The sequence below is a fragment of the Tachyglossus aculeatus genome, chromosome 1, assembly GCF_015852505.1.
Source record: "Tachyglossus aculeatus isolate mTacAcu1 chromosome 1, mTacAcu1.pri, whole genome shotgun sequence".
Taxonomy (NCBI): Eukaryota; Metazoa; Chordata; class Mammalia; order Monotremata; family Tachyglossidae; genus Tachyglossus; species Tachyglossus aculeatus.
This window is the reverse complement of record NC_052066.1, coordinates 67,912,473-67,928,667: the sequence shown is the minus strand read 5'-3', so window position 1 is coordinate 67,928,667 and position 16,195 is coordinate 67,912,473. Positions and strand designations below refer to the sequence as shown.

The 16,195-nt window shown below is 50.6% G+C and overlaps 1 protein-coding gene across 3 annotated transcripts in view; it reads left to right on the top strand.

The window, feature by feature from the left end:
- The first annotated feature begins 3,587 nt into the window (after window positions 1–3,587).
- The window catches only part of ABCF3 (ATP binding cassette subfamily F member 3), a 33,422-nt gene continuing 20,814 nt past the window's right edge, over window positions 3,588–16,195 (top strand). For 2 of the 3 annotated variants that reach the window (XR_005451852.1, XM_038749497.1), the window contains exons 1-2: window positions 3,592–3,719; window positions 11,786–11,933. Coding sequence is in view for 2 of the 3 variants with exons in the window: in XM_038749497.1 (XP_038605425.1) it covers window positions 3,647–3,719; window positions 11,786–11,933 (221 nt within the window). In the remaining variant the exon portion in view is untranslated. Of the gene's footprint in view, window positions 3,720–11,785; window positions 11,934–16,195 lie in introns of all 3 variants that reach the window. The other variant, XM_038749511.1, reaches the window with a different exon arrangement.

Here is a 16,195-nt window from a genome sequence, read left to right as displayed (position 1 = left end):
CAAACTAGCTCCCTTCCTCCCTTCAAAGCCCTACTGAGAGCTCACCTCCTCCAGGAGGCCTTCCCACACTCAGCCCCCCCCCTTTCCTGTGCCCCTCCTCCCCTCCCCATCGCCCCCCTTCCCCTCCCCAAAGCACTTGTTTATATTTGTACATATTTATTACTCTATATTATTAATGATATGTACATAGCTATAATTCTATTTATTTAGAGAAGCATCATGGCTCAGTGGAAAGAGCACGGGCTTTGGAGTCAGAGGTCATAGGTTCAAATCCCGGCTCCGCCATTTGTCAGCTGGGTGACTTTGGGCAAGTCACTTCACTTCTCTGGGCCACAGTTACCTCATCTGGAAAATTGGGGACTAAGACTGTGAGCTCCCCCGTGGGACTACTTGGCCCGTTGTTGGGTAGGGACCGTCTCTATATGTTGCCGATTTGTACTTCCCAAGCGCTTAGTACAGTGTTCTGTACACAGTAAGTGCTCAATAAATACGATCGAATGATTCAAGGCCCTACTGAGAGCTCACCTCCTCCAGGAGGCCTTCCCAGACTGAGCCTCCTCCTTCCTCTCCCCCTCGTGCCCCTCTCCATCCCCCCGTCTTACCTCCTTCCCTTCCCCACAGCACCTGTATATATGTATAGATGTTTGTACATATTTATTACTCTATTTATTTCACTTGTACACATCTATTCTATTTATTTTATTTTGTTAATATGTTTGGTTTTGTTCTCTGTCTCCCCCTTCTAGACTGTGAGCCCACTGTTGGGTAGGGACTGTCTCTATATGTTGCCAACTTGTACTTCCCAAGCGCTTAGTACAGTGCTCTGCACACAGTAAGCGCTCAATAAATACGATTGATTGATTGAACCAACTTGTAATCTCCCCAGCGCTTACAGTGCTTTGCAAATAGTAGGCACTTAACAAATGCCATCATTATTATTATTTATTCTGATGGTCTTGACACCTGTCTACTTGTTTTGTTGTCTGTCTCCCCCTTCTAGACTGTGAGCCCACTGTTGGGTAGCGACTGTCCCTATCTGTTGCCTATTTAATAATAATAATGATAGTAATAATGGCATTTGTTTAGCGCTTACTATGTGCCAAGCACTGCTCTAAGCGCTTTGTACTTCCCAAGCACTTAGTCCAGTGCTTTGCACACGTTAAGCGCTCAATAAAAACGATTGAGTGAATGAATGAATAAGCCCAATGCTGGGTAGGGACCATCTCTGTTGCCGATTTGTACTTTCCAAGTGCTTAGTCCAGTGCTCCGCACACAGTAAGCGCCCAATAAGCCTGTTGTTGGGTAGGGACTGTCTCTATCTGTTGCCAATTTAATAATAACATTGGCATTTGGTAATCGCTTACTATGTGCCAAGCCCTGCTCTAAGCGCTTTGTACTTCCCAAGCGCTTAGTCCAGTGCTCTGCATTCATTCATTCAATCGTATTTATTGAGCGCTTACTGTGTGCAGAGCACTGGACTAAGCGCTTGGGAAGAACACACAGTAAGCCAGTGCTCTGCACACAGTAATCGCTCAATAAGCCCGTTGTTGGGGAGGGACGGTCTCTATCTGCGCTTAGAACAGTGCCCAGCACATAGTAAGCGCTTAACAAATGCCATCAGTATTAGCTGTCGCCGACTTGTACTTCCCAAGCGCCTAGTCCAGTGGCGTGCACACAGTAAGGGCTCGATAAATACGATTGAATGAATGAATACGAGTGAATGGAGGAATGAATGGGAGCTAGAGGGGGGCTATATCAATCAATCAATCGTACTTATTGAGCGCTTACTGTGTGCAGAGCACTGGACTAAGCGCTTGGGAAGTACAAGTCGGCAACGTATAGAGACAGTCCCTACCCAACAGTGGGCTCCCAGTCGAAAAGGGGGAGACAGAGAACAAAACCAAACATACTAACAAAATAAAGTAAATAGAATAGATATGTACAAGTAAAATAGAGTAATAAATATGTACAAACATACATACATCAATCAATCAATCGTATTTATTGAGTGCTTACTATGTGCAGAGCACTGTACTAAGCGCTTGGGAAGTACAAATTGGCAACACATAGAGACAGTCCCTACCCAACAGTGGGCTCACAGTCTAAAAGGGGGAGACAGAGAACAAAACCAAACATACCAACAAAATAAAATAAATAGGATAAAAATATACAAGTAAAATAAATAAATAAATAAATAGAGTAATAAATATGTATACGTATATACAGGTGAACATATATATCGCAGCGTGGCTCAGTGGAAAAAGCCCGGGCTTTGGAGTCAGAGGTCATGGGTTCCAATTCTGACACCGCCACCTAGCCGTGTGACTTTGGGCTAGTCATTTCACTTCTCTGGGCCTCAGTTCCCTCATCTGGAAAATGGGGATTAAGGCTGTGAGCCCCCCCGGTGGGACAACCTGATCACCTTGTAACCTCCCCAGCAGTTAGAACAGTGCTTTGCACATAGTAAGCGCTTAATAAATGCCATCATTGTTATGCCATTATTTATTTATTATGGGGAGACATCAAGGCCTACTAGGCGGGCGACCGGAAGTCCTTTTCCCGGCCATACACGCCGCGTCACCCTGACAACAGCTTCCTCGGGCGCATGCGCAGGAGGGCTCCCCGGCCCCTCGGGTCAACGCGGGGATGTGCGCGCATGCGCACTACGCCCTCCCTCGCCTCTACTCGGGCGCATGCGCGGCGCGTTCAACCTGGGGAGGGTATGTGTGTGGGGAGGGGGTGTGCGCGCAGGCGCACTCCGCCCTCCCTCCCTCGCGTCTCCACGACGCGTGCGCGGGAGGACTCCTCGGCCTCTCGAGTCAACGGGGGGGGGGGGGTGCGCGCGCAGGCGCACTCCGCGCTCCCTCCCTCGCGTCTCCAAGGCGCATGCGCGGCGCGTTCGGCCCACGACGCGTGCGCGGGAGGGCTCCCCGGCCCCTCGGGTCAACGTTGGGGGGGGGGGGGTGGGGGTGCGCGCAGGCGCACTCCGCCCTCCTTCCCTCCCTCGCCTCTACTCGGGCGCATGCGCGGTAGCGCTCCCCGGCCTCGCGGGTCAACCAGAGGGTGTGCGCGCAGGCACACTCCGCCCTCCCGCTCTCGTCACCATAGCGCATGCGTGGCGCCTTCCACCCACGACGCGTGCGCGGAAGGGCTCCCCGGCTTCTCGGCTCAACTCGGGGGTGTGCGCGCAGGCGCACTCCGCCCTCGCGTCTGCAGGGCGCATGCGCGGCGCGTTCCGCCCACGACGCGTGCGCGGGAGGGCTCCCCGGCCCCTCGGCTCAACTAGTGGGTGTGCGCGCAGGCGCAGTCCGCCCTCCCGCCCTCGCGTCCCCAGGGCGCATGCGCAGCGCGTTCCGCCCGCGCTCAACGGGGGGTGCGCGCGCACGCGCACTCCGCCCTCTCTCGCCTCTGCTCGGGCGCATGCGCAGCAGGCCTCCCCGGCCCCTCGGGTCAACCTGGGGGGTGCGCGCGCGCGCGCAGGCGCACTCCGCCCTCCTTGCCTCGCCTCTACGAGGGCGCATGCGCGGCAGGGCTCCCCGGCCCTTCGGGTCAACCTTGGGGGGGTGTGCGCGCGCAGGCGCACTCCGCCCTCCTTCCCTCCCCGGCGTCTCCACGGCGCCTGCGCGGACGGAAGCCGGGGAGGACCATGGCGACGTGCGGGGAGATCCTGCGGAGCGAGTTCCCCGACATCGACGGGCAGGTGTTCGACTACGTCACCGGTGAGAGGAGGCGTTCGGGGGGCTCCGTAGTAGACTTTACAAGGTGACCAGGTGGTCCCACGGGGGGCTTACAGTCTTCATCCCCATTTTCCAGATGAGGGAACTGAGGCCCAGAGAAGTGAAGCGACTTGCCCAAAGTCACCCAGCTGACAATTGGCGGAGCCGGGATTCGAACCCATGACCTCTGACTCCAAAGCCCGGGCTCTTCCCACTGAGCCACGCTGCTTCTCCATCCCCCCCCATCTTCCCTCCTTCCCTTCCCCACAGCACCTGTATATATGTATCTGTGTCTGTACGCATTTATTACTCTATTTATTTTATTTGTACCTATCTATTCTATTTATTTTATTTTGTTAGTCTGTTTGGTTTTGTTCTCTGTCTCCCCCTTTTAGACTGTGAGCCCGCTGTTGGGTAGGGACCGTCTCTAGATGTTGCCGACTTGGACTTCCCAAGCGCTTAGCACAGTGCTCTGCACACAGCAAGCGCTCAATAAATACGGTTGATTGATTGATTCATCCCCATTTTACAGATGAGGGAACTGAGGCCCAGAGAAGTGAAGTGACTTGCCCAAAGTCACACAGCTGACAAGGATTTGAACCCATGACCTCTGACTCCAAAGCCCGGGCTCTTTTCCACTGAGCCACGCTGCTGATGGCATTTAGTAGGCGCCTACTATGTGCCCAGCACTGTTCTAATAATAATAACAATAATAATGATGGCATTTATTAAGCACTTACTATGTGCAAAGCATTGTTCTAAGCGCTGGGGGGGATACAAGGTCATGAGGTTGTCCCACGTGGGGCTCGCAGTCTTCATCCCCATTTTACAGATGAGGGAACTGAGGCCCAGAGAATAGTAATAATAATAATAATGGCATTTATTAAGCGCTTACTATGTGCAAAGCGCCGTTCTAAGCGCTGGGGAGGTTACAGGGTGATCAGGTTGTCCCACGGGGGGCTCACAGTCTTCATCCCCATTTTACAGATGAGGGAACTGAGGCCCGGAGAAGTGAAGTGACTTGCCCAAAGTCACCCAGCTGACAAGTGGCGGAGCCGGGATTTGAACCCATGGCCTCTGACTCCAAAGCCCGGGCTCTTTTCCACTGAGCCACGCTGCTGATGGCATTTAGTATGTCCCCAGCACTGTTCTAATAATAATAATAATAATAGTGATGACATTTATTAAGCGCTTACTATGTGCAAAGCACTGTTCTAAGCGCTGGGGACATTACAAGGTGATCAGGTTGTCCCACGGGGGGCTCACAGTCTTTATCCCCATTTTACAGATGAGGGAACTGAGGCCCAGAAAGTGAAGTGACTTGCCCAAAGTCACACAGCTGAAAAGCTTTTCCACTGAGCCACGCTGCTGATGGCATTTAGTAGGCACTTGCTATGTGCCCAGCACTGTTCTAATAGTAATAATAATGATGATGGCATTTAGTAAGCGCTTACTATGTGCAAAGCACTGTTCTAAGCGCTGGGGAGGTTACATCGTGATCAGGTTGTCCCACGGGGGGCTCACAGTCTTCATCCCCATTTTACAGATGAGGGAACTGAGGCCCGGAGAAGTGAAGTGACTTGCCCAAAGTCACCCAGCTGACAAGTGGCGGAGCCGGGGTTTGAACCCATGGCCTCTGACTCCAAAGCCCGGGCTCTTTTCCACTGAGCCACGCTGCCGATGGCATTTAGTAGGTGCTTACTGTGTGCCTAGCACTGTTCTAATAATAATAATAACAATAATGGTGACATTTATTAAGCACTTACTATGTGCAAAGCACTGTTCTAAGCACTGGGGGGATACAGGGTGATCAGGTTGTCCCACGGGGGGCTCACAGTCTTCATCCCCATTTTACAGATGAGGGAACTGAGGCCCAGAGGAGTGAAGTGACTTGCCCAAGGTCACACAGCTGATGCGCCTGGGTGACTACAGAGAAGCAGCGTGGCTCAGTGGAAAGAGTCCGGGCTTTGGAGTCAGAGGTCACGGGTTTGAATCCCGGCCCCGCCAATTGTCAGCTGTGTGACTTTGGGCAAGTCACTTCACTTCTCTGGGCCTCAGTGACCTCGTTTGGAAAATGGGAATGAAGACTGTGAGCCCTCCGTGGGACAAACTGATCACCTTGTAACCTCCCCAGCGCTTAGAACGGCGCTTTGCACATAGTAAGCGCATAACAAATACCATCATTTTTATTATCGTTATTGCAAGGTGATCAGGTTGTCCCACGTGGGGCTCACAGTCTTTATCCCCATTTTACAGATAATAATAATAATGACAATTGTTAAGCGCTTACTATGTGCAAAGCACTGTTCTAAGCGCTGGGGGAGATACAAGGTGATCAGGTTGTCCCACGGGGGGCTGACAATCTTAATCCCCGTTTTACAGATGAGGGAACTGAGGCTCAGAGAAGTTAAGTGACTTGCCCAAGGTCACACAGCTGACATGTGGCAGAGCTGGGATTTGAACCCATGACGTCTGATTCCAAAGCCCGGACTCTTATCTCTATCCACTGAGCCACGCTGGGATGAAGACTGTGAGCCCCCACCGTGAGACAACCTGATCACCTTGTAACCTCCCCAGCGCTTAGAACAGTGCTTTGCATCATCATCATCATCAATTGTGTTTATTGAGCGCTTACTATGTGCAGAGCACTGTGCTAAGTGCTTGGGAAGTACAAATTGGCAACATATAGAGACAGTCCCTACCCAACAGTGGGCTCACAGTCTAAAAGGGGGAGACAGAGAACAAAACCAAACATACTAACATAATGAAATAAATAGAATAGATATGTACAAGTAAAATAAATAAATAATTAGAGTAATAAATATGTACCAAACATATATACAGGTGCTGTGGGGAAGGGAAGGAGGTAAGATGGGGGGGATGGAGAGGGGGATGAGGGGGAGAGGAAGGAAGGGGCTCAGTCTGGGAAGGCCTCCTGGAGGAGGTGACCTCTCAGCAGGGCCTTGAAGGGAGAAAGAGAGCTAGCTTGATGAGGATGTGTGGAGGGAGGGCATGCCAGGCCAGTGGGAGGATGTGGGCCGGGGGGTGACGGCGGGACAGGCGAGAATGAGGTACGGTGAGGAGATTAGCTGGAGGCAGAGGAGCGGAGGGTGTGGGCTGGGCTGGACAAGGAGAGAAGGGAGTTGAGGGAGGAGGGGGCGAGGGGATGGACAGCCTCGAAGCCCAGGGTGAGGAGTTTCTGCCTGATGCGCAGATTGATTGGTAGCCACTGGAGAGTTTTGAGGAGGGGAGTAACATGCCCAGAGCGTTTCTGGACAAAGACAATCCGGGCAGCAGCGTGAAGTATGGATTGAAGTGGGGAGAGACACGAGGATGGGAGATCAGAGAGAAGGCTAGTGCAGTAGTCCAGACGGGATAGGATGAGAGCTTGAACGAGCAGTGTAGCAGTTTGGATGGAGAGGAAAGGGCGGATCTTGGCAATGTTGCGGAGCTGAGACCGGCAGGTTTTGGTGACGGCTTGGATGTGAGGGGTGAACGAGAGAGCGGAGTCGAGGATGACACCAAGGTTGCGGGCTTGTGAGACGGGAAGGATGGTAGTGCCGTCAACAGAGATGGGAAAGTCAGGGAGAGGGCAAGGTTTGGGAGGGAAGACAAGGAGCTCGGTCTTCGACACGTTGAGCTTTAGGTGGCGGGCAGACATCCAGATGGAGATGTCCTGAAGGCAGGAGGAGATGCGAGCCTGGACAGAGGGGGAGAGAGCAGGGGCAGAGATGGAGATCTGGGTGTCATCAGCGTAGAGATGATAGTTGAAGCGGTGGGAGCGAATGAGGTCACCAAGGGAGTGCGTGTAGATCGAGAACAGAAGGGGACCAAGCACTGAACCTTGGGGAACCCCCACGGTAAGGGGATGGGAGGGGGAGGAGGAGCCTGCAAAAGAGACGGAGAATGAACTACTGGAGAGATAAGAGGAGAACCGGGAGAGGACGGAGTCTGTGAAGCCAAGGTCAGATAGCGTGTTGAGGAGAAGGGGGTGGGCCACAGTGTCAAAGGCAGCCAAGAGGTCGAGGAGGATTAGGATGGAGTAGGAGCCGTTGGATTTGGCAAGCAGGAGGTCATTGGTGACCTTTGAGAGGGCAGTTTCCGTGGAATGAAGGGGACGGAAGCCAGACTGGAGGGGGTCGAGGAGAGAGTTGTTGTTGAGGAATTCTAGGCAGCGCGTGTAGACGACTCGTTCAAGGAGTTTGGAAAGGAATGGTAGGAGGGATATAGGACGATAACTAGAAGGTGAGGTGGGGTCGAGAGAGGGTTTTTTTAGGATGGGAGAGACATGGGCATGTTTGAAGGCAGAGGGGAAGGAACCAGTGGAGAGTGAGCGGCTGAAGATGGAAGTTAAGGAGGGGAGAAGGGACAGAGCGAGAGATTTCATGAGAGGGAATGGGGTCAGAAGCACAGGTGGCCGGAGTAGCACTTGAGAGGAGGGAGGAGAGCTCCTCTGAGGACACTGCTGGGAAGGATGGGAGAGGAGCAGAGAGTGTTGAGAGCCGGGGGGATGGAGAAAGGGGGGAAGAGACTTTGGGGAGGTCGGGCCTGATGGATTGAATTTTGTTAATGAAGTAGGAGGCCAGATCGTTGCGCTTAATAAATGCCATCATTATTATTATTACAAGGTGATCAGGTTGTCCCACATGGGGCTCACAGTCTTCATCCCCATTTTACAGATGAGGTCACTGAGGCACAGAGCATAATAAGATTAGTATTTGTTAAGCGCTTACTATGTGCAAAGCACTGTTCTAAGCACTGGGGAGGATACAAGGTGATCAGGTTGTCCCACTTGCGGCTCTCAGTCTTCATCCCCGTTTTACATGTGAGGTCCCCGAGGCACAGAGAATAATAAGGTTGGTATTTGTTAAGCGCTTACTATGTGCAAAGCACTGTTCTAAGCACTGGGGAGGATACAAGGTGATCAGGTTGTCCCACGGGGGGATCACAGTCTTCATCCCCATTTTACAGATGAGGGAACTGAGGCCCAGAGAAGTGAAGTGACTTGCCCAAAGTCACACAGCTGCCAATAATAATAACGTTGATGACATCTGAGCGTTTACTATGTGCAAAGCACCGTTCTAAGCGCTGGGGAGGATACAAGGTGGTCAGGTTGTCCCACGGGGGACTCACAGTCCTAATCCCCATTTTACAGATGAGGGAACTGAGGCCCAGAGAAGTGAAGTGACTTGCCCAAAGTCACACAGCTGACAAGTGGCGGAGCCGGGATTTGAGCCCATGACCTCTGACTCCAAAGCCCGAGCTCTTTCCACTGAGCCACACTGCTTCTCTGTTGAGCACTTACTGTGTGCGGAGCACTGTACTAAGCGCTTGGGAAGTACAAGTTGGTAACAGAGACGGGCCCTACTCAACAACGGGCTCACGTTCTCACTCATTCGTTCACTCAGTTGTATTTATTGTGCGCTTATTGTGTGCAGAGCTCTGGACTAAGCGCTTGGGAAGTATAATTCACTCATTCATTCATTCAGTTGTATTTATTGAGTGCTTACTGTGAGCAGAGCACTGGACTAAGCGCTTGGGAAGTATCATTCATTCATTCAGTTGTATTTATTGAACGCTTACTGTGTGCAGAGCACTGGACTAAGCGCTTGGGAAGTAGAATTCACTCATTCATTCACTCAGTTGTATTTATTGAACGCTTACTGTGTGCCGAGCTCTGGACTAAGCGCTTGGGAAGTATCATTCACTCGTTCATTCAGTTGTATTTATTGAGCGCTTATTGTGTGCAGAGCCCTGGACTAAGGGCTTGGGAAGTATCATTCACTCATTCAGTTGTATTTATTGAACGCTTACTGTGTGCAGAGCACTGGACTAAGCGCTTGGGAAGTAGAATTCACTCATTCAGTCGTATTGAGCGCTTGGTGCAGAGCATTGGACTAAGCGCTTGGGAAGTATCATTCACTCATTCATTCAGTTATATTTATTGAACACTTACTGTGTGCAGAGCACTGGACTAAGCGCTTGGGAAGTAGAATTCACTCATTCATTCAGTCGTATTTATTGAGCGCTTACTGGGTGCAGAGCACTGGACTAAGCGCTTGGGAAGTATCATTCACTCATTCATTCAATCGTATTTGTTGAGCGCTTACTTGGTGCAGAGCACTGGACTAAGTGCTTGGGAAGTATCATTCACTCATTCATTCATTCAGTTGTATTTATTGAGCGCTTATTGTGTGCAGAGCCCTGAACTAAGCGCTTGGGAAGTATCATTCACTCATTCATTCAGTTGTATTTATTGAACACTTACTGTGTGCAGAGCACTGGACTAAGCGCTTGGGAAGTAGAATTCACTCATTCATTCATTCAGTCGTATTGAGTGCTTGGTGCAGAGCATTGGACTAAGCGCTTGGGAAGTATCATTCACTCATTCATTCAGTTGTATTTATTGAACGCTTACTGTGTGCAGAGCACTGGACTAAGCGCTTGGGAAGCAGAATTCACTCATTCATTCATACAGTCGTATTTATTGAGCGCTTACTGGGTGCAGAGCACTGTACTAAGCGCTTGGGAAGTACAAGTCGGCAACAGATAGAGACGGTCCCTACCCAACAGCGGGCTCACAGTCTAGAAGGGGGAGACAGACGACAAAACAAAACACGTAGACACGTGTCAAAACCGTCAGAATAAATCTAATTATAGCTTATATACACGTCACTAATAATGTAAATAGAGTAATAAATATGTAGAAATAAAATAGAGTGATAAATATGTACAGATATGTGCAAGTGCTGTGGGGAAGGGGAATGGGGTAAAGCGGTGTGGGGGTGATGATAATAATGGGGTGATAATAATAATAATGATGGCATTTCTTAAGCGCTTAGTATGTGCAAAGCACTGTTCTAAGCGCTGGGGAGGTTCCACATGGGGCTCACAGGCTTCATCCCCATTTTACAGATGAGGGAACTGAGGAGTTTCTGATTGATTGACACATTTCCCACCCGCCAAGACCTCGGGGGGGTGGGGACGCCGGGGTGCCCTCGGAGCCGGAGCTTATATACGTGTCATTAATAATGTAAATAGAGTAATAAATATGTAGAAATAAAACAGAGCAATAACTATATACAGATATATGCAAGTGCTGTGGGGAAGGGGAATAGGGTAAAGCGGGGGGGGGGGTGATAATAATAATAATGATGGCATTTCTTAAGCGCTTACTATGTGCCAAGCACTGTTCTAAGCGCTGGGGAGGTTCCACGTGGGGCTCACAGGCTTCATCCCCATTTTACAGATGAGGGAACTGAGGAGTTTCTGATTGATTGACACATTTCCCGCCCGCCAAGACCTCGGAGGGGTGGGGACGCCGGGGTGCCCTGGGAGCCGGAGCTTATATACATGTCATTAATAATGTAAATAGAGTAATAAATATGTAGAAATAAAACAGAGCAATAACTATATACAGATATATGCAAGTGCTGTGGGAAAGGGGAATGGGGTAAAGCGGGGGGGGGTGATAATAATAATAATGATGGCATTTCTTATGCGCTTACTATGTGCAAAGCACTGTTCTAAGCGCTGGGGAGGTTCCACGTGGGGCTCACAGGCTTCATCCCCATTTTACAGATGAGGGAACTGAGGAGTTTTTGATTGATTGACACATTTCCCGCCCGCCAAGACCTCGGAGGGGTGGGGACGCCGGGGTGCCCTGGGAGCCGGAGCTTATATACATGTCATTAATAATGTAAATAGAGTAATAAATATGTAGAAATAAAACAGAGCAATAACTATATACAGATATATGCAAGTGCTGTGGGAAAGGGGAATGGGGTAAAGCGGGCGGGGGGGTGATAATAATAATAATGATGGCATTTCTTATGCGCTTACTATGTGCAAAGCACTGTTCTAAGCGCTGGGGAGGTTCCACGTGGGGCTCACAGGCTTCATCCCCATTTTACAGATGAGGGAACTGAGGAGTTTCTGGTTGATTGACACATTTCCCGCCCGCCAAGACCTCGGGGGGGGGGTGGGGACGCCGGGGTGCCCTCGGAGCCGGAGCTTAGAGGACACCCCCCCCCCGCCCTCCCCTCCCCCCGGTCCGCCGGGCCCCTTAGGCGTCCTGCACAGCGGCAGCGCGGATTTCGAGTCTGCGGACGACCTGGTGGACGCCGTCGGAGAGCTGCTGCGGGAGGTTTCCGGGGACAGCAAGGATGACGCGGGCATCCGAGCCGTTTGCCAGCGCATGTACAACACGCTGCGCCTGTGAGTCCTGCCCACCACCGTCCTCGCCGTCGGGCGCTTAGTACAGTGCCCTGCACACAGTAAGCGCTCAATAAGTCCGACTGAATGAATCATCATGATAATGATGGTATTTGTTAAGCGCTTACTGTTCAAGGTGGTCAGGTTTCCCCACATTGGGGGCTCACCGTCTTCATCCCCATTTTGCAGAGGAGGGAACTGAGGCCCAGAGAAGTCAAGTGACTTGCCCAAAGGCACACAGCTGACAAGTGGAGGAGCCGGGATTAGAACCCAGGACCTCTGACTCCCAAGCCCGGGCTCTTTCCACTAATAGTAATAATAATGTTGGCGTCTGTTAAACACTGTGTGTGTTTTCTAATCACAGGGGGCGGAGCTGGGATTTGAACCACCGTCATCATCATCATAATAATGGTGGTATTTATTAAGCGCCTACTATGTGCAAAGCACTGTTCTGAGCGCTGGGGAAGATACGAGGTAATCAGGCTGCCCCACGTGGGGCTCACAGTCTTCACCCCCAATTTACAGATGAGGGAACTGAGGCGCGGGGAAGTGAAGTGACTTGCCCAAAGGCGCACAGCTGACAAGTGGCGGAGCTGGGATTAGAACCACCGTCCTAATCATCGTCATCATCATAATGGTGGTATTTATTAAGCGCCTACTATGTGCAAAGCACTGTTCTAAGCGCTGGGGAAGATACGAGGTAATCAGGCTGCCCCACGTGGGGCTCACAGTCCTCACCCCCAATTTACAGATGAGGGAACTGAGGCGCGGGGAAGTGAAGTGACTTGCCCAAAGTCGCACAGCTGACAAGTGGCGGAGCCAGGATTAGAACCACCGTCCTCCTCCTCCTCCTCATCATCATCATAATGGTGGTATTTATTAAGCGCCTACTATGTGCCAAGCACTGTTCTAAGCGCTGGGGAAGATACGAGGTAATCAGGCTGCCCCACATGGGGCTCACAGTCTTCACCCCCAATTTACAGACGAGGGAACTGAGGCGCGGGGAAGTGAAGTGACTTGCCCAAAGTCGCACAGCTGACAAGTGGCGGAGCCGGGATTAGAACCCAGGACCTCCGACTCCCAAGCCCGGGCTCTTTCCACTAATAGTAATAATAATGTTGGCGTCTGTTAAACGCTATGTGTGTTTTCTAATCACAGGGGGCGGATACAAAGTAATCAGATCGTTCCACGTGGAGCTCACAGTCTTCATCCCCATTTTACAGATGAGGGAACTGAGGCCCAGAGAAGTGAAGTGACTTGCCCAAAGTCGCCCAGCTGACCAGTGGCCGAGCCGGGATTAGAACCCGTGACCTCTGCCTCCCAAGCCCGGGCTCTTTCCACTAAGCCACGCTGCTTCTGTCATCCGAACACCCACGAGTCCTCGGGGGAGGGAGAACTGTGCCGTATTTAGTGAGCGCTTACTATGCGCAGAGCACTGTACTGAGCGCCTGTGAGGCCTTGGGCATGGCTTCGTGGAAGGAGACCGGGCTTGGGAGTCAGAAGGCGTGGGTTCTAATCCCGGCCCTTCCACTTAGCAGCTGTGTGACTTTGGGTAAGTCACTTAACTTCACTGTGCCTCAGTTATCATCATCATCATCAATCGTATTTATTGAGCGCTTACTATGTGCAGAGCACTGTACTAAGCGCTTGGGAAGTCCAAGTTGGCAACATATAGAGACAGTTACCCTCTCTTTAAAATGGGGATTAAGATTGTGAGCCCCACGTGGGACAACCTGATTTCCTTGTAATAATAATAATGATGGCATCTATTAAGCGCTTACTATGTGCACTGTTCTAAGCGCTGGGGAGGTTACAAGGTGATCAGGTTGTCCCACGGGGGGCTCACAGCCTTCATCCCCATTTTCCGGTTGAGGGAACTGAGGCCCAGAGAAGTGAAGTGACGTGCCCAAAGTCACCCAGCTGACAATTGGCGGAGCCGGGATTTGAACCCGCGACCTCTGACTCCAAAGCCCAGGCTCTTTCCAGTGAGCCACGCGAGTCACTTCACTTCTCAGTGCCTCAGTTTCCTCCCCTGAAAAGTGAGCCTCTGTGGGACAGGAACTGTGTCCAACCCGATTGGCTTAATAATAATAATAATAATAATGATAATAATGGTGGTTATTAAGCGCTTACTGTGTGCAGAGCACTGGACTAAGCGCTTGGGAAGTACAAGTTGGCAACATATACTGAGCCACGCTGCTTCTCTACCTCGTAGCTACCCCGGAGCTTAGAATTGTGCTTGGCAAATAGTAAGCGCTTAGCAAATACCGTCATCATCATTCACTCATTCATTCAATCGTATTTATTGAGCGCTTACGGTGTGCAGAGCACTGTACTGAGCGCTTGGGAAGTACAAGTTGGCAACATGTAGAGACGGTCCCTACCCAACAGCGGGCTCACAGTCTGGATCAGTCGTATTTTGTGAGCACTTACAGTGTGCGCAGGGCACTGTACTAAGTGCCTGTGAGGCCTCAGGGGAGGGAGAACTCCGTCAGGCAGGCAGTCGTGTTTAGAGAGTGCTTTCTGTGTGCAGAGCACTGCGCTAAGCGCTTGGGAGAGCACGATAAAACAGACACGGGCCCTGCCCACCACACGCTTACGGTTTAGACGAGGAGAGGCAGTGTGGCCCAATCGATGGTATTGAGTTAGCGCTTGCTATGTGCAGAGCACTGTACTAAGCGCTGGGCAGCGTGCGGTGCAGCAGAATTAGCAGACACGTTCCCAGCCCTTAAAACATTGACAGTCTAGAGGAGTCAGAAGGACTGGGGTTCTAGTCTGGACACCTCCACTTGTCTGCTGTGTGACCCTGGGCAGCAATAATAACAATAATAATAGTAATAATAATAATAATAATAGCATTTACTAAGCGCTTACTATGTGCAAAGCACTGTTCTAAGCGCTGGGGAGCTTACAAGGTGATCAGGTTGTCCCACGGGGGGCTCACAGTCTTCATCCCCGTTTTCCAGATGAAGGAACTGAGGCCCAGAGAAGTGAAGTGACTTGGCCAAAGTCACACAGCTGACAGTTGGAGGAGTTGGGATTTGAACCCACGACCTCTGACTCCAAAGCCCGGGCTCTTTCCAGTGAGCCACGCGAGTCACTTCACTTCTCAGTGCCTCAGGTTCCTCCCCTGAAAAGTGAGGCTCTGTGGGACAGGAACTGTGTCCCACCCGATTGGCTTAATAATAATAATAATAATAATGGCATTTATTAAGCGCTTACTATGTGCAAAGCACTGTTCTAAGCGCTGGGGAGGTTACAAGGTGATCAGGTTGGCCCACGGGGCTTATATCTACCCCAGCAGTAGAACGGGCCTGGCACGGAGTAAGCACTTAACAGTCATCCATTCAGTCGTATTTATTGACCGCTTACTGTCATCATCATCATCAATCGTATTTATTGAGCGCTTACTGTGTGCAGCGCACTGTACTAAGCGCTTGGGAAGTCCAAGTTGGCAACATCTAGAGACAGTCCCTACCCAACAGTGGGCTCACAGTCTAAAAGGGGGGAGACAGAGAACAAAACCAAACATACTAACAAAATAAAATAAATAGAATAGATATGTACAAGCAAAATAAATAAATACATACACACATACATGCATGCATGCATACATGCATGCATGCATACACACATACATGCACGCATGCATGCGCACACATGCACACATACACAAACACACACATACATGCACACACATACATACACAAATACATACATGCATGCACACACACACATACATACATGCGCACACACATACACGCATGCACACACATACATGCATGCACACACATGCATACACACATGCACACACACATATGCATATACACACATACACACACATGCACACATACACACACATACACAAATACATACACGCACACACACATGCATACATGCACACATACATACACACACAAATACACACATGCATGCATACATGCACACACGTACATGCACAAATACACACATACATACACGCACGCACGCACGCACACATACATACATGCGCACACACATACACACATGCACACACGTGCATACATGCATGCACACACATGCATACACACATGCACACGCACACATACATTCACACATGCACACACACAAATACACGCATACACACATGCATACATGCACGCATACACACACACAAATACATGCATACATGCTTGCACACACACGCACACACATGCACACATGCACATACATACACACATACACGCATACATACACACATACATACATACACACACATACACAGA